The 25,105-nt window shown below is 42.3% G+C and overlaps 1 protein-coding gene across 5 annotated transcripts in view; it reads right to left on the reverse strand.

Moving 5' to 3' along the window:
• Positions 1 to 9,683: 9,683 nt before the first annotated feature.
• Positions 9,684 to 25,105, reverse strand: part of fat3a (FAT atypical cadherin 3a) — a 95,900-nt gene continuing 80,478 nt past the window's right edge. For 2 of the 5 annotated variants that reach the window (XM_056442021.1, XM_056442023.1), the window contains exons 25-30: positions 24,530 to 24,683; positions 23,238 to 23,947; positions 21,476 to 21,589; positions 20,548 to 20,607; positions 15,622 to 15,657; positions 9,684 to 12,584 (exon numbers count right to left, since the gene is read on the reverse strand). In XM_056442021.1, the coding sequence (XP_056297996.1) occupies positions 11,956 to 12,584; positions 15,622 to 15,657; positions 20,548 to 20,607; positions 21,476 to 21,589; positions 23,238 to 23,947; positions 24,530 to 24,683 (1,703 nt within the window). In that variant the 3' untranslated portion in view covers positions 9,684 to 11,955. Of the gene's footprint in view, positions 12,585 to 15,621; positions 15,658 to 20,547; positions 20,608 to 21,475; positions 21,590 to 23,231; positions 23,948 to 24,529; positions 24,684 to 25,105 lie in introns of all 5 variants that reach the window. The other 3 variants (XM_056442024.1, XM_056442025.1, XM_056442026.1) reach the window with 3 other exon arrangements.

Genomic DNA, 25,105 nt, shown 5'->3' on the forward strand with positions numbered 1-25,105 from the left:
CAGTGACAGTATGGGACAGTGAACAAGGGAGACAAGGGAAGAACTACAAACCAAGGTTTCTGCTTACATTTCTAGATGGAAGCTAGATGTCACTAAAAATAGAACTTCCTTGTTGTCTCCACTTGTACTAACAAGCTATACTGTATCTCCAACAGTGAAAACGACATCCAAAAATATGAGATACAGCTTAAAGGTTTTTGGCTGAAAGCCAAATTGCAAATGTCCTTACATTTAATCCTTAGCACAGGGGTGTCAAACTCATTTTGCTCAGAAAATCTATTCTTAAGTGGACCGGTAAAATCATGGCATAGTAACTTAAAAATAACGACAACTACAGATCGTTTGATTGTTTACTTTGTTTTACTTTGGTCCAAAATAGCACAAGCACATTCTGAAAATGTACACATCGCAAATAATCCTCTTGACAAATCACTTCAAGTTAGTTGAAAGAAAGAACTAGTGCAATTTCAAGAACACAATGCCTCAGTGATTTGAACAAGGCCTATCTACAAAGCCATTTATTTAAGTCACAGCCTATCTGGGATTGAACAAAATACAAAATAAATACAAAATTAAAACAACTCTTCTAGGCAGGGCTCCAGACTAACTTTTTTTACTAGGAGCACAGTGGCCCCTAACTTAAAATTTTAGGGGCGCAAGCAGAAAATTTAGGGGCGCACACAGGGTTTTTCCTGGGTCAAAATGGGTCTTCGGTGCTCCCCCAAAAAAATGTTTGCGCGCTGCGCGCGCACCGTCTATTCGTGCAGGTCGAGCTATTGAGTGAGTGATCAGCAGCTGGCCGCTCTGTCCATTCACGCACCCCACTGTTGTGTATTGATCAGACAAGAAGACACGCTTATCAACTCCAGTGTTTCCCCTACCATTATAACAGGGTGAAATCTCCACCCGCCACTCTGTAATTTTCGTCTACCCCCCCCCCCCGTCAACAATTCTCGGCTCGCGTGACAGAGCGATGCGCGCACCGACATCGAAGTTCTGCCGTGATGCACGCACACGGGTGAGCACACTCTCACCACCCCCCCCCCACCCATTGATTGAATGCATTCATAGAAAGCAGTTTCTTTTAGGAAACGGAATCAAAAATAAATATTACTATGCAGCACGTTCTCTTTCAATACCATCTAGGGTTTGATGATGTTATGATTAGAGATGCACCGATCAGGTTTTTGGTGCCGATCACCGATCACTGAAATCAGTATCTGCCGATCACCGATAATACCGATCACCGAGTCGATTGAAGCATTCTATTTATTGTGTAGCATTATTGCCTAGGACTATGAGGAAATACATATATAAAGCAACTCAAACATTAAAGAAATTACAGATTTCTTTAAACATTTAGGACTTTCTTTGAAAATGTCCTAATTGATACATTAAAATTGTTTGATTGCTATTGTAGGATTTCAGATATGTATGGAACACATCTGCATTATTCATTTCCTGGAACTCTTGGGAAATCTATATACAGGACTTTTCTTAACATACAAAAGTCTGACTAATTTTTATAAACTCTTCCTTGGTCCAGTAAAGTTTTAATGTTAGCATAATTTAAGCTAAATCTCAGAAATGATCTATAAAGATACATCAGTTCATTGTTTACTTTTATATGTTCGTGTATGATTTGTCGACATCTTATTTTGATAAACGGATGTTGTTTCACGTGGTTCTTTCCGCTAACTTTGCAAAACCGGATGTTGTCACTTAGATCCTTCCGCTAACTTTATCAAAATCCTCGCGCGCTCCCGATCGAATGCGTTTACCGTGAGCGACAGTGTATAGGGGCTCAGACATGTGAGAGTCGGCTGAGTTGACCCAAAGATTCAACTCGGGGGACGGGGACGCCGCTCGGTGGTGAGGATCCCCTCGTGGACCTCTCACTCTGCGGCCCTCGCCCTCGTTGTGTCTCCGCTGCGGTGCGCCTCTTTTCACACATTAGCCCCCCGCTCTCACACACAGGCCAGCCTTCTGCTTCGGTTTTCGTCTCCTTTCTTCTTCTTCTGGAGTTAATGTCGGTTAGCAAACCAGTCATTCAGGCATTACCGCTAACTATAGTGGGCTGAAGTGTAGAACAAGTTTGTCAGCAACAAAAATATTTCATAACAAAAAAAAGAAATCTGCTAATTTACTGGTCGCGCATGCGCGAGTTGATGAAAAATTTACTCGCACTGTGTCTAATTTTAGGCGCAAAATGCGACCATTTGGTCGCAGTCTGGAGCCCTGCTTGTAGGTATCAAATACCTCATTTGTCATTTCCACATATTAATACTGTACAAACCATAAAAACAGAGGTAGAAACTATTCAAGAGGGTTGAGTTACTCCCTGCCTTTAAGGCTACACTATTTATTGATAGAAAACCAAAAGCTGTGCAATGCATGAACAATTTCAACAAACCAAACTTATTAACTGAAGTGACTGACATTATTACAGTAAATCACACACTGTAAAACACATACTTTCTTTAAATTTCCCCAGAAGACAATCATTTTCACAGAACTATATCAGGGTGCAGTGTCTTATGCAGCATTTTAAGTGGGGTTACCCATTGTTTAGTTCACTCCTGAAACCTGGCATTTTGCTTTAATATCAGGAGTCACATCCTGAGTCGCAGCTTGTGCGTGAGCCTTGAGCGCAGCTTTGTTTTATTGATGCTCATTACAGAAAAAACTTGCTCACGTGGGGTAACGTGGCAAGTGATACTGATAAAAAGTGTCCAAGGCAAATTTACCCTTTAAATCTGAGTCACACTGCAAGTCTATCATTTCAAATTGGATGTTGACGGGCAGATTGGAGGCAATCGCGGTGAATGGCGAGCAAAACTGTTTGAATTCTTTCTCCAGTTCACCAAAAATCTGAAAGCGTTGCTCAAACTCCCGCAACAGACCCGTTATTTTATATTTGAACCGCTTCATGTCCGCGGCACTTTTGGTAGCGCACACATCTTTCAGACAAGGAAAGTGAACTACAGCACCAGCTGCGAGCTGCGTCTCCCACAATGAGAGCTTCAATTTGAACGCACATAGGCTATACTGTCATAAATTATAATACTGCGTGACAACTTTGGTGCGCCCTTGCAGCATTTTGTTCAAGTTATTTAGGTGCTCTACATCCATTCTTTGGACTGAAACACTGATTTGCCATTTTTGTCCAAGAACTGTTCAATTTCCTCCCGTAATTCAAAGGAACGCCTCATCACAGCACTTTGGCTTAACCATTTTACCTCGGAGTGGTATGGCAGCCCATAGTTGTGGTCTTTCTCTCTGAGAAGACTGTCAAACTGGCGGTGAGTCAGGCCTCTGGATCGGATGAAATTAACAGTTTGGACGACCACATGTATTGCCATATGCAGGCGTTATAGGGTTAATTCAGTTACTGTTTGACGGACAAATAGAACAGCCAATGAGAGTTGACAAGTTGACATGTGACACTTTTACTTTTGGATGACAAGAGTTCCACTGAAACTAAAGTATGTGGGGTAGGACATATTCCTTTGTTATTATATTTAGGTTGACACCTAAGAGACATAATTTCATGGTCATAGTGATATTTCATACTCATTTGAACACTAGCACTGAGATAAAGCTGTGTCAAATATGGAAAATATATTGTAATAATCGAAATCGATAGTTATTTCTTGTATTTAGAATTTGCTTATTCACACTCTCGCTCAATGGAGACAGTTTCTAAGTTTCCCTTTCATTTGCCTCAAGTGTCTAAATATCTAAATGTAAGCAGGTAACACCCATTAACAACTACCGATTTAATATATATATATAGCCACATTCTGTAACATACCTGGACTTATAGGTCAGTCCGTGCATCATTTACTGTACTTTGAGCTAAACTCCTGTCTGTAATCCTGGCTGTCTTTGATGAGACACTTTAATTGGCAGAGTGAGAAAGCCAGCACAGCAGCCTCCCCAAAGTCCTAGTGCCCATGGATTATATTGTTAAGTATAATGATAGGCTATTGGATTGTTATTTGAAGGGGGATAAAACATACAAACCAGAATGCACATACATATGTTAACGTTAGTCACGGAGTTCCACAAGGTTCTGTGCTTGGACCAATTTTATTTACCTTATACATGCTTCCATTGGGCAATATTATCAGGAAACATTCCATAAACGTTCATTGTTATGCAGATGATACTCAATTATATCTATCGATCAAACCAGAGGAGTCCAACCAGCTCAGTAAAAATTCAAGCATGTCTTAAAGACATAAAAACATGTATGATCTGCAACTTCTTGATGTTAAACTCAGACAAAACCAAAGTAATTTTACTCGGCCCTGAGCACCTCAGAGATCAATTATCTGGTGATGTGGTTTCTATAGATGGCATTGCCCTGGCATCCAACACCACTGTAAAGAATCTCGGCGTTATCTTTGATCGGGACCTGTCCTTTAACTCCCACGTAAAGCAAATATCAAGGACTGCATTCTTTCATCTACATAATATTTCAAAAATCAGGCACATCTTGTCTCAAAAAGATGCAGAAAAATTGGTTCATGCGTTCGTTACTTTTAGACTGGATTACTGCAACTCCTTAATATCAGGCTGCTCTAATAAGTCTCTGAGGTCCCTCCAGTTGATCCAGAATGCTGCAGCTCGTGTTCTCACAAAAACTTTGCTCCGCCCCCCAAACACGCCGGCATCTGCGGCGCGCGAGACGGAGAGCCGAGAAGTGTTAACGCGACACGTAGAGACAGAAATGACATGCTGTTGGTTAGATACGATCAATAACAGACGTTTAGTTTAATAAAAGAACAAAGACGTGCTCTTTAAGAAAAGGGACCTTGAATTACTTCTGCTGTAATCTGGCGCGATAGAGAATTATTTTTATTTTTCAACTCAAAATTGTCTGGGAGCCATATGCCGTCACCGGAAGAGCCATATATGGCTCGCGAGCCATAGGTTCCCGACCCCTGCTATGAGACGTCATAGATCCTGTCTGCCTAATGGAGCATCGAGGTCTGGATCGTGGGATGCCGACTACCAACTACGCCACTGCCCTGTTGAGACTCCGCCCACTGTTGAGACTCTGCCAACTCCTCCTCTCTACCTCCATCTGCCTGATGGATCGTGGAGATCTCCATCGTGGAATATGCCTACTACGAACTATTCATACATTCTGTCATATTCATTGAATGTATTTTAACTCTAAATCTGTCCTTCTGTACACATTACATCTATTGCACCTGTCCATTCTGGAGAGAGATCCTCCTCTGTTGCTCTCCTGAAGGTTTCTTCCCTTTTTTCCCTGTGAAGGGTTATTTGGGAGTTTTTCCTGATCCGATGCGAGGTTTTGGGACAGGGATGTCTATGCGTACAGATTGTAAAGCACTCTGAGACAAATTTGTAATTTTTTATTTGGGCTATACAAATAAACTGAATTGAATTGAATATGTAGAATGTTAGTTATAAATAATGTGTCCAGTTTAATGTTATGAAAAAACAATAACAAAAGTTAAAAATATATATATTAGGGGGGGGGGGGGGGGCTAACGACGCCCCTGACACTATACACGCCATGATTGCTATACAATCCACATCTACTAAGAGTATTCAAGCTTCTTTTTTTTGCAATGGAACCAGCAAGAAAAAGTTTTTCTCCTGTCTGGGAACATTTTGAGCTGATCTCTCCTAATAAGGGTCATGGAAGTTTGGGTCACGGACAGTCGGTACTGATCCCTCCTGTGCCTCAGTTTTGTAGTAAATCCTGCCTTGTAGGTTATTGTGAGAATAAACTGCTGGAGAATACCAAGAAGATCCAGAGTGTAAAATTCTGAGAGTCAAATTATAGTACAGTGTGTACGTAAAGTATTCAGACCCCATTTTTCACTCTTTGTTTAATTACACCCATTTGCTAAAATCAAAAAAGTTCATTTTATTTCTCATTTTATTTCTCATTACTCAGCATCCCATCTTAAAGCCCCATTATGTAGTTTTTCCCTTTTAGCGCCCCCTTAATTTTTTGAGGTATTTAATGTTTACTTCAGTGTCGTAAATACCCAGTTACGATAGATGCAGCCCGGTAGAAGCAATCCGGCGACTGTTTCTATTTTGGATTTATACCAACGGGCAGGAACACTGTGAACTGGGCCCAGCACCTACCGGACTAGGGTGAAGTAGCGCGGGGATTGAACGCGGCGCCTCGCCAAGTTTCCGCCTGGTCGGTCAGCTGTTTGCCGGCTTTTGGGGGGAGGGGGTGTGTGTGCCCGTGCAGTCATTACCTTCGCATTGAAAATGCCGGAAGGTTATGTTTTGAGGCACGTGCACAGACATTTTGCATCCCCAGCACTGACTGATTTTCCCAGCTGCTCCTGAACGCACCATCTCACTCTTCCGGTAAGCTCTTGTTGCCAGCTCAGCAGCGAGCATGATTTCTTCTTCTCTCCCTCCCGCTCCCTCTTGCTCAGTGTGTCTCATGTATAGTTATCCCCCTGCCTCCCTTAATGATAACGATACATGCAACAAGTGTAGTTTATTTGCTAGGTTGGAGGCAGGTCTAAGTGGGTTAGATGCACGGCTCCGCGCTATCGAAGCTCAGACAGCTATGCTAGTTAGCCCGCCCTCTCCCGTAGCCGGCGCGGAGCTACAGTCAGCTGATAGCTGTTCCCGCGGTAACCGTGCAGCCGGGTGGTTGGGTAACTGTTCGCAGGAGTAGTAAGTCTATACAGAAGCCCGCTGTGCACCAACCACTTCACGTTTCCAACCAGTTTTCCCTGCTCAGCGACACACCCGCTGAGGAACACACCCTGGTTATCGGGAGCTCTATAGTCAGGAACGTGAAAATAGCGAAGCCGCGGACCACAGTCGTGTGCCTCCCGGGGGCCAGAGCGGGCGACGTGGAGTCTTGTTTGAAGCTGCTGGCTAAGGACAAGCGGAGATACAGTCAGATTGTAATACACGCCGGTGGTAATGACGCCCGAGCCCATCGGTCGGAAGTCACTAAAATTAATGTGGAATCGGTGTGTGCTTATGCCAAGACGTTGTCGGACACCGTAATTTTCTCTGGCCCTCTCCCAAATTTGCAGACAGACGAATTTTATAGCCGAATGTCGTCTTTCAACCGCTGGCTGTCGAGGTGGTGCCCAGCGAATAATGTGGGCTACGTAGACAACTGGAAGACTTTCTGGGGAAAGCCTGATCTGATGAGGAGAGATGGCATTCATCCCACGTTGGACGGAGCGCGTCTCATTTCTGCGAATATGACCAAGTTGATCACCGGACTTAATCCATGACAACCCAGGGTTCAGATCAGGAACCGGGAGCAGAGTTGTAGTTTAACACCCTTCTCTGCTCTTCCATTCGAGCAGTTACCCATGAGCACCTCAGAGATCAATTATCTGGTGATGTGGTTTCTGTAGACGGCATTGCCCTAGCATCCAACACCACTGTAAAGAATCTTGGCGTTATCTTTGATCGGGACTTGTCCTTTAACTCCCACGTAAAGCAAATCTCAAGGACTGCATTCTTTCATCTACGTAATATTTAAAAAATCAGGCACATCTTGTCCCAAAAAGATGCAGAAAAATTGGTTCACGCGTTCGTTACTTCGAGACTGGATTACTGCAACTCCTTATTATCAGGCTGCTCTAATAAATCTCTTAGGTCCCTCCAGTTGATCCAGAATGCTGCAGCTCGTGTTCTCACTAAAACTAAGAAAAGAGATTACATCACTCCTGCACTAGCTGCTCTGCACTGGCTCCCAGTAAAATCAAGAATCACTTTTAAAATTCTTCTCTTAACGTATAAAGCCTTGATTGGTGATGCACCATCATATCTTAAGGAGCTTGTAGTACCATATTGCCCCTCTAGAGAGCTACGCTCACTAAATGCGGGACTACTTGTAGTTCCTAGAGTCTTAAAAAGTAGAATGGGAGCCAGAGCCTTTAGTTATCAAGCTCCTCTTTTATGGAACCAGCTTCCAATTTCAGTCCGGGAGGCAGACACAGTCACCTCGTTTAAGAGTAGACTGAAGACTTTCCTCTTTGACAGAGCTTATAGTTAGGGCTGAATCAGGTTTGCCCTGGTCCAGCCCCTTGATATGCTGCTATAGGCTTATAGCTGCCGGGGGACGTTTTAGGATGCACTGAGTACCTATCTCCTCTTTTTTCTCTCCTTAAGGATGAATTTTCATCTCTCAATCACATGTTACTAACTCTGATTTCTCCCCGGAGTCCTTTTGACTTCACGTCTCATGGGGTCATCGGACCCTATGAGACGGCATAGATCCTATCTGCCTGATGGATCATCGAGGTCTGGGTCGTGATTCCTGCTCCTGACTACGCCACTGTCCTGTTGAGATTCCGCCCACTGTTGAGACTCCGCCCACTCCTCCTCCCCACCGCCATCTGCCTGATGGATCGTGGAGGTCTCCATCGTGGAATATGCCTACTATGAACTATTCATACACTCTGTCATATTCATTGAATGTATTTTAACTCTAAATCTGTCCTTCTGTACACATGACATCTATTGCATCTGTCCATCCTGGAGAGGGATCCTCCTCTGTTGCTCTCCTGAAGGTTTCTTCCCTTTTTTTCCCCCTGAAGGGTTATTTGGGAGTTTTTCCTGGTCCGATGTGTGGTTTTGGGGCAGGGATGTCTATGTGTACAGATTGTAAAGCACTCCGAGACAAATTTGTAATTTGTGAAATTGGGCTATACAAATAAACTGAATTGAATTGAATTGATCGCCGTGTATTTATATATTTATTTATTTGTATGCGTGTTATTCGCAAAACTCAAAAAGTATTGAACCGAATCGCATGAAATTTGGTGGGATGATTGTTTATTATCCGGGGACCAGTTGATGAGATTTTGGGATCGATCGGGTCAAAGGTCAAAGGTCATGAACAGGTCAAAATCTTTCGTAGAACTCAAAAAGTATTGAACCGAATCGCATGAAATTTGGTGGGATGATTGTTTATTATCCGGGGACCAGTTGATTAGATTTTGGGATCGATCGGGTCAAAGGTCATGAACAGGTCAAAATCTTTCGCAGAACTCAAAAAGTATTCAACCGAATCGCATGAAATTTGGTGGGATGATTGTTTATTATCCGGGGACCATTTGATTAGATTTTGGGATCAATCGGGTCAAAGGTCAAGGTCATGGAAAGGTCAAACTCTTTTTTTACCATAGCACGATACATTTTTGTCCAATTGGCATGCAACTAATGCCAAAATGTTCATAATTCAATGCCCAATCTTGTGATATGCGAAGGTATGCGCTCTACCGAGTGCCCATTCTAGTTTACTTTTGTTTTGGGGGACTGCAAAGACTTTGGGACTGTCGGGATCCAGGGATTATTCTTCGTTTTGAGTGGCCAAGTACAGAGATATCCTGGAAGGAAACCTCTTCCAGAGTGCTCTGGACCTCAGACTGGGCCGAAGGTTCACCTTCCAACAAGACAACTAAGCACACTGCTAAAATAACAAACGAGTGGCTTCGGAACAATTCTGTGACCATTCTTGACTGGCCCAGCCAGAGCCCTGACCTAAACCCAATTGAGCATCTTTGGAGAGACCTGAAAATGGCTGTCCACCAACGTTCACCATCCAACCTGATGGAACTGGAGAGGATCTGCAAGGAAGAATGGCAGAGGATGTGATCTGTCAAAAATGGATTCTTCTCAGAATTGATGACAAGTGACACGGTGCATAATAACCTTTTTATTTCCTGCATTGAATTTAAAAGAAATAATTGAAAACAAAACACACTCACTTTGCAATTTCTGCAGATAGGGGACATCATGTTGACACTGCTTAATGTCTTCGAACATTGAAATTCATCAAAACATAACAGATGAAAGAAATGTACAACAAGATTTCCTCTTTACCATCAAATGTAAAAAAAACAAACATTCTGGGATGTTAATTCTGGATTGTACAAAATGTGTCTTTATTAAAAGAAATGGTATTTAGTCAGTCAGTGGTAGAGGAGGAATGATGTGATAATTATTGATATTCCACAGTCTGTGTCCACATTTACATCAAACAGTCCAACAGAAAAATTCAAAGGAAGTTCAGGATTGTAATTACATATCTACAAAATCTAGCTATGTACACAGTATAGTGATTTAAACACATATTTCTGCTACAAAGAAAAAAAGGGGTTTCATGCTCTAGTGATCAGGCAAATGATACTACAATACAGTAACTATCTGAAGCAGTCACTTGTGCAGTCTGTCCTGTAGGCCAGATCTTAACTAAGTCATTGGTGTGGATAAGGGTTTGACTTCGGTCTGCAGACATTGTGAAGATGCTACATAGTAACAGAACACATCGGGATGCAGTGGAGATAAAAATAATAATGGTGTCAAATTTAACGTACGAAAGAAATGTCTATGACTTACACTGTACTATATTAACATTATTAACTATTGTGTTATCAAAAGATACAGTTTCTGCTGATCACTTCTGATTTATGGAATTGTATCCAGTTGAGGATGAGATATTCAGATTTACTGTCGTGAAAATATGACAATTAAAATGCTCCATTGAAATTTTAAGTCCAGCAAAATTAAGTGAACCATTAATTGACAAGACATTAATAAATTAGCCTCAGCCTCTTCATTCATGCTTCAAAATAACGGTTACATTCATCGGCAAACAGTCACATTCATACACGTGTACAGTGTGGATATTATAACCTCATTATTGTGAACAGATTGTATAGCCTGCTGAGGCAAATTCGTAATTTGTCATATTGGGCTGCATAAAATAAACTGAATTGAATTATTACTCTGCTGCTCATGCCAACACTGTTGTTGTGCTGAGGTGTTTGTATTGTTGATTAAAAGATCTTGTTTATGAAGAGGGATTTGTTCTCCAGCAGATTCCTTATTGTTACTCAGATTGTTTGAGAGCATACAAAATCTAACTGTTTATTCATTTTATATTTATAGTCACTATATACATGTACTGTATGTGTCAACCACTGTTGTAAACAGTAGCTGATAATATTTGGTAACTAGATACAACAACAATCTTCTTTAAATCAAACTTCCACTTCAATTATAAATAGAGTTGGCTAGACATGAGTATTGACCACTACAACATTTTTGGGGGGGAATAAATGTAGTACAAGTAGATAGATATCTGTAGATACGATAATCATTTTGCAATCTTGATTGATAAGATTGAATACATTTAGAACTATAGCAGCTCTTAACAATAAAAACACTTTTGGCTCAAGAGATATGATGGTTAAAATGTCATGGCTTGATGGGCAGTGTGATTTTTTGGGGAAAAGGAGCAAGCACATTCCACATAAAAACAAATAAATGGCTTTTTGAAATTTGGCCAGAAAAATGTTTCATACTTATTCACCATTATGGTACATACTAATTTACAAAGTCTGTACAGGCTTGGAGCATTACAAAGTTTACAAATCCAATAGGAAAATGGGTATTTATGTCCTTTTTTATTATAAGAAAGAAGTGCTCCAATGAGTTTCTGAGAAGGAGCAGGGAATCAAACAACCTTTTCACTTAAATAATTATTCCTTTTCTTTTTTTCCAAGTTTTCTATACCGCATCTGTACATTTTAATCTTTTTTGGATTAGTCTTTCTCATTCACGTTCTCTATTACATTCTTTTCACATTACAAATGACTCTCTTTTGGAACCGGAAGGACACTTTAAACTGGTCTGCACAGCGGGGACAACACACTGAATTCATTGATCATGGTAAAACTCAACACTCACATCTTTGGAGTTAGGAGGGAACTCTGGTGTGAAATGTGGTTTAAAATGTCTGGTTTTAAGATAATTGTTATGGTCTATAGTTGTAGCAGTACCTAGCATTGCTGACAAAGCATTTATTCCTTACATACAATTGTGCATCTCCTTTTATCTGCTCTAATGTCATGTTCCTTCTCATCCATTATACATCCTATAGGATCACTGTACTGGTCAATCTGGTCACACCTCAGTCTGTTGCTGCGAGTCAGTGATGATGGTCACCCCTCGACGAAGCTCGTCCATACTGTCACAGTCACTGCCATGTGCAGAGTCATCCAGCCCACAGGGGGTGGACATGTCCGAGGCTGATGATGCACCCACAGACAGTCGCATGTTTAGCGATACAGAGTCATCAGTGTCCACAGTTCCAGGGCTAACGCCACTCATTGAAGAGCTAAAGTCCCTGTGGGCCTCTCCAATGGGCAGATGGTGGGGAGGCAGGTATTGGCTGGGGTGGAAGTGTAGTGCATGCTGAAGCTCGGTGCTGCCAGAGCTCATGCTGCTTTCTTTGGAGACTGCTGGGTTGGTGGGCAGTGGGGTGTAGGGCTCAGCATATTCCTCACCTGTGGGCAGTGGAGGTGGCAGCTGGTCTTGGCTCAAGAGCTCTTCTTCGTGGGGATGGGGGAAGTCACTGTCAATGTCATAGCCTCCCAGGTAGTAGTCTGACTCCAGTTCACGAGTGCATCCTCCAAGGCGGGGGGCTGAGCCTGCTACCTCACCGACAGGACCTGTCTTATAGCTTGGTACTACCTCTTCAATGTTTGACAGCCTGGTGCTCGGCATCCAGTCTGATGTGTCCCAGTGATATGCTGGACAGTAGAAGGGGAGATGGTTAATAACAATCTAGACAGTGAAACAAGACAACAACAAAGTAGTCACCGAAATGTAAAGCGTTGCAGCAGACATGCCTTATTATGCACCAGGCATATTAGACTCAAGAACATCAACAATACAGAGGTGTACATGGCACAACCTGTTCAGAAAAAATGTTAGGTCTTCAAAAGGTATGTGTCATGCACAACAGGAGCCTTTGAGGGTCGATGTCACAGGTGTCACAGGTGTCATGACATGCTGAGGTTCATAAAGACTTAAAGCACTCAAACCATGTTTACAGGCTCGAAAAGCACAGGAGATTAGATTGTGGATGTTAATGGGACAGCATCAAAAATCTGGTACATTTTCCAGTGGCGAATTGCTAAAAAAGAAGCAATATTAGTGGGTTGTTGGATCTGATGCACCCTGTTATCACGGAAGAACTCCATTTAAAAATGTAGTATGAATACAAAGATAATGTTTATATTTAGTGAGCTTAGTAGCTTTCTCATATTGCAGCAACCACAGTATTCTACCATTACCAGAATACTGACAAAGTGGGTTGTTCTTTCTAATTGAACCTTTGTTTTCCTGAGAAATTACCTATTGTGGTCTTGCAAATAACGAGCTAGAAGGAGGTTGTGTTGGAAAATGTTTTGTGACACAAATGACTGCAGAGCACAATCTTAACCTAACTGTATTTGTGTTAAATTAACTGAAATTAAAGCTGGAGGAAAATAAAATAAAATATTATTTTCTAAAATGTATTTGTTTCTTTATTAAAAACATCCACATTTTTCAAAATCTTTATTCCTTTATTTTTTACGAGAGAAGACATTTTTTTTCATTTTAGATTCTGAATTCTGAATTCATCCAGTTCAATTAGTTCTTTATTTGATTTGAAAGTCAGTTGCTGACTACATACAGATGTTAATACTAAGTGCTCAGCGATTTTAAAATATATGGGAATAAATGATAGACAGTCACCTATAGCCTACTAGACAATGATGTTCTGGACTTTTGCAAGGGGAAATGTTCTTCACATGGTCCTCGTTGAATTTGAATTAAAACCCGTGAACTAGTGGCTTATACTAATGATTGGTGTCAAATGTACCGTTAAAAAAGTTGCATTCAAATAGACCATATAACTAATTAGTCTTCACTCTTTTTACTGTTGAAAATGCAAACAAATATGTAAATACAGAGTGTCACATGATTCTCAGACTTGAGTGAAAAGCAAGAAAGTCATTTGGGGATCTTACAGTGAAAAGGCAGAAAGTCATTTGGGGATCTTACAGTGTAACTGTATATAGTATTATAATACATTGGAAATAATATATGGACAAGATATTGGTCCAAGCAAAACCACGCTGCATTTCCTATTTCTCTGCAATGGCACTCGGTTGGGGTATGCGAAGGCATTGAGCACTGGAGCCAACAATGCAAAATGGTACCTGTACACATTCATTCTGTAATGACATATTTGTACTTCTGTCCATCCTGATAGAGGAATCCTCCTCTGTTGCTCTCTCGAAGGTTTCTTCCTTTTTTTCCCCTCCTCGTTAATGTTTTGGTGGAGAGGATGTTGTGTGTGTCCAGATTATAAAGCCCTCTGAGGCAAATTTGGAATTTGGGGCTAAAATAAAGCTAAAATAGATTAAAATGAACAATCTACTGACATAGCTTCAATGCTGTATCTCATCACAAAGGTTTCTCTGACCAAAAGGACAATGTACCAACAACTGCAGATTAATTTAACTGAAGGCACAGTTAGAGCAAATGGTGAGTGAAGCAATAACAAATCAAACAAAAATACATCCATGCATGAAAGCAGAACACAAACCATGGTAAGATTGAGGCTGTGAAAACTTCATCAAGTAACAACTGGTACAGTACCATCACTGAGCTGTAAATAAAAATCCAAACAAAGTGAAATGATGGGATGCAGTAAGGTGAGACTCGCAGGCAAAAACAGTTGTTGGGGAGGGGGTGGAGGGACATCTCTGGGCTGCTAATTCAGCACAGCACAACAAGTGGCAAACAAGCTGTGGGAGGGGTGGGAAACCACATCAAATCACACATACGGACACAAACCTCCGACCCTGAGAGGGGATGAGCAGTGGAATTACTCAATGATGAAAGTACGGAAATATGTACAGGTGGGTATAGACAGAATTAGAAAGATACAGGGGGTAGACAAAAGGATTTCAGTTCAGATAGTCTGGTATAGAATTAAAATGTGCTGATTTCAGATTTGATTTGAACAAAAATCAAACAAAATTTGGGGACAATGCCTCGCATAGCCATCTGGTTGAAAACAAACATACTACTGGTGCAAGGTGGAGCTTAGGTGTTAGCTTGATAAAAACTAATTTGATAATAAAGGGAAATTGGCTTTCCAGCAGAAGGATGGGAGGAGTGGTAGATTTAGGACTAAAGATGCCCAGCAGAGTTTTCTGTGAACAATCTCAAAGCCTTGTCTGTATCCTTGTTGAATGATTTTCCCTCCTCAAGAAAGACAAAAACTTGAATGAATGTTTAACAGCTTAAGGTATTTTTTCTCCCCTGCCTTTTTCTGGTGAAATATTACTTTTTTCAACATATTACGGTCACCTGTAGACAGTGGAATATGATGAAACCAGACGGTAAGTGGACATTTTGACATGATACTAGCACTATAGGACTGATGTAATGGGAATTTGACATCTTGTTCTGGACCAAATAGTTGACTGATCTACCAGCATCTTCATCATTAAGCCCTGGTGACAGCAGTACAGCAATGTGCACCAACAAAGACACTAATTATGACAATAATTAAATGCTGCTAATTAACATATGACCCGTCTTTTTAAACGGTATATAAAGCGTAGATTCTGTTAATCCACTAACAAAGTTCTTTTCATTGGGCGATTGTAATTTTGTCTACTCGCTGTAGATAGATAGAGAAAGAGAAAAGAGAAGGATAGGAGGTAGGTGGTCCAGCAGGTCTCTGCTAAAGTAGGTAGGTGGTTGTGGGATAAAGGGAATAATCACCTCGGTTGTAGGTTAGACCATGGTCCATAACTGACACTGTCAGATGGAACAACATAACACAGTATTGAATCATGAGTGTTTGCTTTTCTAATGTAATCTTACAGGATATAATATTCTTTAGGTTAGAAGTGGTGTTGGAATTTGAGTGAGTTTCTAAACTGCTTTGATTCTCAGAAACAGATGAAAACTGAATCAGAAACTGATCGGGAACTCAATAGGAAAAGTGTTAAAAAGCACCGTATCATTTTACCCATGATAAAACGATTTGACTGGTTTCTCACTTTTTAACAACAACAACTCTTCTGAGCTCATGGGAGCTGTAGTTGTCATATAGACTGTGTATCTATGTGTGTGTGGGGAGAGACAGTGTGTCAAAGCCATTACTAGGGCGACTGTGGGTCCGTCTTTCAATCAGTGGATCAGCAGTTCGATCCCCGGCTGTGCTAGCCCTGGTCGATGTGTCCTTGAGCAAGACACACCCTGAATTGCTCCCCGGTCTACGATTGTAAGTCGCTTTGGATAAACTATTATCTAGTATCTTTTATGTTTTTTCTACCTGTGAAGCGAGACTACTGACTACTTGGATCCTGTATCTTCTTTAAACTAGTGTTATCTGTTACTGTTGTATTTGTTGTTTAAAGCTGCTAGATTGTTAGTCTGTCCTGTTTTAGGATTTATTTTGGTAGATAGTTGAGTCCTGTGTTCCGACACCTGAATCTTCACTGATTGGACGAGCGCTCATCACCTGGTTTCAGCTGAGTCGCATTTGAATACCAAAGGTCAAGGGGCGGTGTCAACGCGGCTGGAGGTAATTGGCACCAACTTGGGCTCATAACCGGATCGGGTCTTTAGCGTCAGTGTGACTCATCGGACGAAGACTCGGAAGGACAAAGACATAGGAGTCTTCCGTTGGAGTCTTCGTGGGTGGCTGAGTGTTTCCCCATTTTGTGAATATGTGTGTATTTTCCATACCTGTGCGTATCTCTACTCGTAGTTACTATAGGACTCGTTCATTCTTGTACCGGAAACCCTCCTTACTACCCGTTCTACTCACACCCAGCACCTTGTCACAGGAGGCCTCTGGAACTGTCAGTCAGCCAACCGCAAGGCCGATTTCATCTCTGGCTTTGCTGTGGAGCAGTCGCTTGACTTCCTGGCTCTCACCGAGACCTGGATCACAGCAGACAACACGTCTACCCCGGCTGCTCTCTCCTCTGCCTTCTCATTCAGCCACACACCCAGACCCTCTGGTCGGGATGGAGGTACAGGTTTAATCATCTCACCCAAATGGTGTTTCTCTCCCTACCAGCTTCCACTCTTTATCCCACTGACTTTTGAGTTTCATGCTGTGACGGTTACTCATCCGGTTCAACTACACATTGTTGTTCTCTACCGTCCCCCTGGTTCTTTGGGAGATTTCTTGGAAGAGCTAGACGTCCTCCTATCGAACTTCTCGGAACACGGCCCCCCGCTCATCCTTCTGGGTGACTTCAACATCCAGACAGAGAAGTCATGTGATCTATTACTCTTACTGTCTTCCTTTAACCTCTCACTCAGTCCCTCCCCTCCTACTCACAAAGCCGGCAACCACCTTGACTATATTTTCACTAGAAGCTGCTCTACCTCTAACCTCACTGTAACTCCTCTCCATGTCTCTGACCACTTCTTCATCTCTTACTCTCTCTCGCTCTCTGGTACTGACAACCCACCCATATCTACAGACTCTGCACCTGTACGCCGCAACATTCGCACCCTCTGCCCCTCCTCTCTGGCCTCCTCTGTCCTATCTGCTCTCGCCTCAACTGACTGCTTCTCACTCATGCAGCCTAACTCTGCCACAGGCACTCTCCTCTCTTCCCTGTCTTCATCTCTTGATTCTCTTTGTCCTTTTAAGACACGACCGGTTCGGAAATCCTCTCCGGCTCCGTGGTTGTCGGACTCGGTGCGCGCCGAGAGAGCCACCCTGCGAGCGACGGAAAGGAAATGGCGCAAATCGAATCAACCGGAAGACCTGCTCTTCTATCAATCTCTCCTCTCCTCATTCTCTACCTCTATCTCTGCAGCCAAAAGCTCTTTCTACCTGACCAAAATTCAGTCTTCCTTCTCTAACCCCAAAAAACTCTTCTCTATCTTTTCCAACCTCCTTGATCCCCCCTGTCCCCCTCCTCCTTCCACCCTTTTGCCGAGCCACTTTGTCGACTACTTTACAAACAAGATAGACGACATACGCTCCTCCTTTACTAATCCATCTTCTATCACCTCACCAACACTAACTTCTTCATCCCCCTCTCTTTCCTTATTCACCCCCTTGTCTCCCAATCAAGTTCTTAGCTTGGTGACCTCCGCTCGACCGACCACCTGCGCCCTTTGACTCCGTCCCGTCTCCCATTCTCCAGGCTATTGCTCCTGACCTTCTGACCTTTCTCACCCATCTTATTAACAGCTCCCTCTCAACTGGCTGTTTCCCCAACTCTCTGAAGGAGGTGAGAGTCAACCCTCTCCTGAAGAAACCCACGCTCGACCCGTCTGAAGCCAGCAACTACAGACCGGTCTCTCTTCTTCCTTTTCTCTCCAAAACTCTGGAGCGAGCTATCTTTAACCAAGTGTCCTCCTATCTCCACAGTAACAGCCTTCTTGACCCTCACCAGTCTGGATTCAAGGCCGGGCACTTGACAGAGACTGCCCTCCTGGCTGTCTCTGAGCAGCTTCACACTGCTAGAGCAGCCTCTCTCTCCTCTGTCCTTATCCTTCTAGACCTTTCTGCAGCATTTGACACCGTGAACCACTAGATCCTTATCTCTTCTCTTCAGGACCTGGGGATCTCAGGCACTGCACTCGCTCTTTTCTCTTCCTACCTTAAAGACCGCACCTACCGGGTAACTTGGAGAGGATCTGTGTCTGATCCTTGTTCTCTCACTACTGGGGTTCCTCAAGGCTCCGTCCTGGGTCCCCTCCTCTTCTCTCTGTACACGAATTCTCTCGGCTCTGTCATTCGTTCGCATGGCTTCTCCTACCATAGCTATGCTGATGACACCCAACTGATCTTCTCGTTTCCACCGTCCGAAACACAGGTGGCGGCGCGAATCTCTGCCTGTCTGACCGACATCTCTCAGTGGATGTCTGCTCACCACCTGAAGATCAACCCTGACAAGACCGAGCTACTATTCCTTCCAGGGAAAGGCTCCCCCACCCATGACCTGACTACCACCTTCAAAAGCTCTGTGTTGGCCCCTACCCTGACTGCCAGGAACCTCAGGGTGACACTAGACAGTCAACTCTCCCTGACGGCCAGCATCACTGCGACAACGCGTTCCTGTAGGTACATGCTGCACAACATCAGGAGAATACGTCCTCTTCTTACTCAGAAGGCGGCACAGGTTCTGGTCCAGGCTCTGGTCATTTCACGCCTTGACTACTTCAACTCCTTCCTGGCTGGTCTACCTGCTAAGGCCATCCGACCTCTGCAGCTCAGCCAGAACGCAGCAGCTCGACTGGTCTTCAGCCTCCCGAAATTCACCCACACCACTCCGCTCCTCCGCTCTCTCCACTGGTTACCGGTGGCTGCTCGCATCCGCTTCAAAACACTGGTTCTGGCGTACCGTGCTCTGAACGGATCGGGCCCCGTCTACATCCGGGATATGGTCACACCGTACACCCCGGCACGTTCGCTCCGCTCGCCAACAGCCAATCGACTTGTGACTCCTCCACCTCGAGCTAACCACTCGAAATCCAGACTGTTTTCTGTCCTGGCTCCTCAGTGGTGGAATGAGCTCCCCACTGACATCAGGACAGCAGAAAGTCTCTAAATCTTCCGCCGGAGACTGAAAACACACCTTTTCCGACTATATCTGGATTAAAACACAGATTTGCACTTCAGTGGCACTTAAATAGCACTTACTTATGGTACTTTTGTAGTTCGACTATGTTGAGGAAATGTTACTTCCTGTATTCTTGTTGTTCTTAGTTTGTACTCTAGGTTGAAATGCACTTATTGTAAGTCGCTTTGGATAAAAGCGTCTGCTAAATGACATGTAATGTAATGTTCCTCTGGATTTTTTCCTTTTCTCTCTCGTTTGTTTTTGACGTTCATTCATATAGCGGATGGTAAGCATGACTATTTACCTCAAGCTTGTGTGGATATAGCAAGAATGCACTAATCACAAATCTGCATAGCTTTTTCTTCTGCCTCTTTCCATTGACTTTGTTTGAATCTGTGTCTGTCTACCATGATATTAGTGGGACGCACACGAAATGTATGGTCACATTGTTGTTTATTTATTCAATATTTGGTTGGTCGATCAATACAGACTACATATTAATGTGACTGAAATTTATATATAAGTGTTGTAAATGTTTGTTTGTATTTGTTAACAGTTCACGCAGCGACGCCACGCCGACATCATCAGTAAAGTCTTCGTCACGTACGCCACAGTGACTGGGCACATTGCCACAGTGCAATAAAGAAGGGTTACAAATCTTAGGTGGCAACATATGTGTTGACTTTACATATTAATGTAATTGATTGTTTTTTTGGTCAGAATTAATAAAGAATATTGACAGAGGCCAAATGTAATCTTAAAGCATTTTTCAAAGAGCAATACATGAAACCACCTGTGTCCATGAGATCATCCAGAGATCATCATTGAAAGCTGGTTAGCAAACACTGCTCTATGGAAAAATATACTCAAAGCTAATGGAAGAAGAGCTAACCTGGAGTGACTGACCACTGATTGTAAGAAAGGATAAAAAAAAAAAGATCTGTAAAAGTATAGGGAGCTATCTATGTACCCTACATACTGAAAGATACACTATGTAACACACAATTAGTATGTTTTGCTTTGGTATATAACTGCAGACACCTCTGATGACCAGACTGAGACAAGAGAAGAGTGAGAGGAGAGAGACAAAGAAGATAAGACATGGTACCTTCACTTTCGATTGTGTCGACTGCATCATTGACCAGTCGAATGACCGTCACTATGGAGGCTTGTTGAGGGAAAAAAGGAGATACGTTTTGAAATACAGTCATCCAAAGTGAAAAATGCCCTTTTTGGTGTTAGCCCCCTCACTCCTGTGGTATGCACACGTAGCTGTCCTGTCTGCAGAGTGTATACCGAGTCTGCCACTGGCAAAATCAAGACTTCTTGCTGATTTTTGTTGTTTGTTGTGATGTTTGGGCGCAATTTGCATTCAACATTGTTGATTTATATGGAGATACTTTAGGTTTAAATTAAATGAGCAAATAAAACTGCCAACCAAAAGAAGTTATCATCACAAATGCAAAGAAACCACATGAGAAGAAAACAATAAAGTTGCTGGTCATGACACCAGTCAGACATTAACAAGCATAGGAAAGAAAATGTCAACAGTATCAATATGTCTGAGGAATTCATATATGCCTCAGCTGTATTGATACTTTTGCGAATTTCTTCATTGTTTATTAAATGCAAAACAGATGACATTTTTGAAATAATGGTCATTCTGAAAAGTAAAACAATGAAGCACATGGTTTGCAAATAGAAGCTAGTGAGAACAGGACGATGCAATGAAAATGAAACTCAAAATCAAATGTATAGTTCCAGCTCAAAGGCCCAAACCACCAACAATACACATTATGATTTACAGTTGTGAAAATATTTGAGAATACATTACTGCATTATTTTGCAGCAATAACTGCAAAGAGATAATACATGTATACATACATGTTTGAAACTGTGAGGTAGTAACACTCATTTCAACTCACTGCAAAATATTTTAAAAATAACCACTTTCAAAAGAGATGAAACACCCAGGAGCTGGGGTATTCTAAAAATGCTGAACCACTCTTGCTGCAGGTGCAAAGGGTGTATCTTACCATTATCATCACAGGAGTCAGACTGAAAGGAGCTCAGTGATTGGACCTCAGAGTTACTGCCTTTGTTGCTCCCAGAGAAACACGTTACTTCTTCTGCCATGTCAACCATCTTACCTAATGGGAGAGGAAGACGGAGAGGTCAGGGAATACGAGGTCAGACTGCGTCTAATAACGTAGTAATATCCTTATTATTCATGTTTCTATTACTGATATTAATATGATTATATCCACTGCTGCTATTATTATTATTATTATTATTATCAGTCATCTTTCATACATTCTTTAATGCAATCATTACCTTCGCATTGAAAATGCCGGAAGGTTATGTTTTGATCGCCGTGTATTTATTTATTTATTTATTTATTTATTAATTAATTTATTTATTTATTTGTATGCGTGTTATTCGCAAAACTCAAAAAGTATTGAACCGAATCGCATGAAATTTGGTGGGATGATTGTTTATTATCCGGGGACCAGTTGATTAGATTTTGGGATCGATCGGGTCAAAGGTCAAAGGTCATGAACAGGTCAAAATCTTTCGCAGAGCTCAAAAAGTATTGAACCGAATCGCATGAAATTTGGTGGGATGATTGTTTATTATCCGGGGACCAGTTGATTAGATTTTGGGATCGATCGGGTCAAAGGTCAAAGGTCATGAACAGGTCAAAATCTTTCGCAGAACTGAAAAGTATTGAACCGAATCGCATGAAATTTGGTGGGATGATTGTTTATTATCCGGGGACCAATTGACTAGATTTTGGGATCGATCGGGTCAAAGGTCAAGGTCAAAGGTCATGAACAGGTCAAAATGTTCTTGAATCGCATGAAATTTGGTGGGATGATTGGTTATTATCCGGGGACCATTTGATTAGATTTTGGGATCAATCGGGTCACAGGTCAAGGTCATGGAAAGGTCAAACTCTTTTTTTACCATAGCACGATACATTTTTGTCCAATTGGCATGCAACTAATGCCAAAATGTTCATAATTCAATGCCAAATCTTGTGATATGCGAAGGTATGCGCTCTACCGAGTGCCCATTCTAGTTACTACTTGTATCACTCATTATTTGAATTATTTCTGTCATGTATTTTCATTGGTATGTATAAATTAACAGAATGTAATATTGAACTATATAGTTTATTAGTAACAAAATAGTCTAAAATGTCTCATTTCTGAAGAATTAACCCAAATTGAGCATTTTACAGCTGTCATTTCAATTCGCTAGAGAAGTATTTAATCAGCATTGCATATCGTCTTCTGCAATGTATTTCATTCATTTTTAGTATAATGAGCATCTTCAGCTCAATGACTCATACAATTATTTCATTTCCATAGTGTAGTTTAGTGAGACACTTGCATTGAAGGACTTGGATTGGGGCCAGACAACTTGATCAAGACACCTCTAACATGCTGTATTAACATTTTTACTTTTGTTAACAAAAGTGGTACTTAAGAGGAAAATAATCAGAATGGTATCTGGTACAAAAGTGCATTACATTCTCCTTCAGATGAACCTGTCCATGCTTTAACACGTTTTGTTTTGCACTAGATATAGTCACACAGTGGCACCTAATGAACAAAGCAAGCCAGCTTTGCTAATAATGTCAGCCCCTACTGATACTTGACACACTTTTTTTATTTTCCTCTACGGTAATCACACAACACATATAATTTTACTTTATTTATTCTAACTTATTCAAATAGTATATTCTCACTTCAGCAGGTAGTAGAAAACACACACACACACACACACACTCACCCTCATCATCCCATGGGCTCTTACATATGGAGTCACAGTCTGATCGACAAGGCGACACTGGAGGCAGGATGGGGGCTACGCTGCACACTACCAACCCCCTCCTGGTGGTTCCTGACAGGATCCTTGGCGACTCCGGGTGAAAGGTGCTCATCTCGGTATGCTCCACACCACGGCCGTCCACTATCTTCTCAAGCGTGGACTGCGAGTCTCCTTGGAAACAGGGTGTGTATGCCATGGGCCTCACAGGAACCTGTGGAGGTCCCATCATCCCACCTCCTCCCACTACGGTGGCCCCCAGCCCCGGCTCGGAGTACAAGTTAAGAGGGTCTCCTGGTGTGCAGTGTAGGGTCTTGAATTGAATACCGTTGGCCTTGTTGAGGAGGGCCGCAGTGGCTGGGTCCTGGACCAAAGACAGATTGTTTCGAGAGTAGTTCTTCTGGAAAACCTTCTTGCGGAAAGCGATGAAGAGGATGATCAGGGTGATGATGACCAAAAGCACCACAGCGATTCCAATCAGCTCTTCATTACCAACCACAGTGTGACCAGCCTGCATGTCTGGGACAACAACAGGCCGCAGGCCGCAGCGCTGGCCCACGTAGCCCGCTGTACAGTTACAGTAGAAGGAACCATAAGTGTTGACGCAGACGCCACCGTTGTCACACTCCCCTGCTGGATTGCTGCGGTCACATTCATTCACATCTTCCTCACAGCTGCAGGATGGAGGGTTGGAGAAAAGAGGAGAAAAGACTGGAGTGAGATACCTCGTGTGTGGTGACTCACAATTGTTTCTGGTGTACTAAGCTGATGTGTGCAGATTCCAGTGCCATCTAGCTTTTAACAATGTAAAAATAATGTTGATGAAAATTTAGTTCTTGACTTTGGAAAGGACACTTAGTATTTTTAACACATTGATGGGTCAGTCATTACAAACTCCACAAAGTTACATACCTTGATTTTAAATTATATTAGAGATCCTAAAAGTTAACAAATCTGTTTACAGTGAATATCAATTATCTGATGGTTTGCCATCATCCAAAAACAGCGGAGGTCCCTGAAGTCTCAATGTTAAAGTGTTCTGAACCCGAATTGCTGTGCATGTGAATGTTTATGGGTGCTAAAGTAGTTCCAGGCCCCTTGTATGACAGCCTCTGCCAGCAGATATATTATAAACCTGGACGAATACAACCAAAACTCTTAAGACATGTTACAAAATAGATTTTACTCAGAATGTTGGGACATTGATACTTTTGTGGTCTTTAAGCTCATGTTTGTGTATTTGGACTTAAACTCACATCAGACCCTTGAATCCCCTCCTGCAGCTGCAGAGGAAGGCGTTGCCGATGGGCTTACATGCGCCACTGTTCTGACACGGGTTGGGAACACAAGCCGTTATCTCCATCTCACAGCGCCCTCCGGTGTATTGGGGGTTACAGCTGCATGAGAACCCTGACATACAGACATAATATACACTTCATTAGGAATGTACAGCAGTCAGTGCACTGTTTACAAGTCAAACACAAAAGGTCCTTTGAGAAATCACAAGAGTACACAGGCACAGCACAATGAAGACGTGCGCGCACACACACACACACACACAGAACACGCTGGGGAATTAGCATTTTTCATTGTGTGAATACAATACATGAGTCAAACACTGACCTTTCCCCAGCTCTGTGCAAATGACAACAGTAGCTTGTAGCAATTCCCAGATGGCGTTGCTCATTACAGTGTAAATGAGGAACATGTGGCATGTTGGAGGTCTTCCAGCAGTGTTTATTGGGGCCTGCTGGTACTGTAACTTGTGCTGATACTCTAGCTGCGGTTTTTTTCTTCCCTAATATCCTATTGATTGTTATCTTCTCTTCCCA

Source organism: Pseudoliparis swirei, chromosome 20 (assembly GCF_029220125.1).
Source record: "Pseudoliparis swirei isolate HS2019 ecotype Mariana Trench chromosome 20, NWPU_hadal_v1, whole genome shotgun sequence".
NCBI lineage: Eukaryota > Metazoa > Chordata > Actinopteri > Perciformes > Liparidae > Pseudoliparis > Pseudoliparis swirei.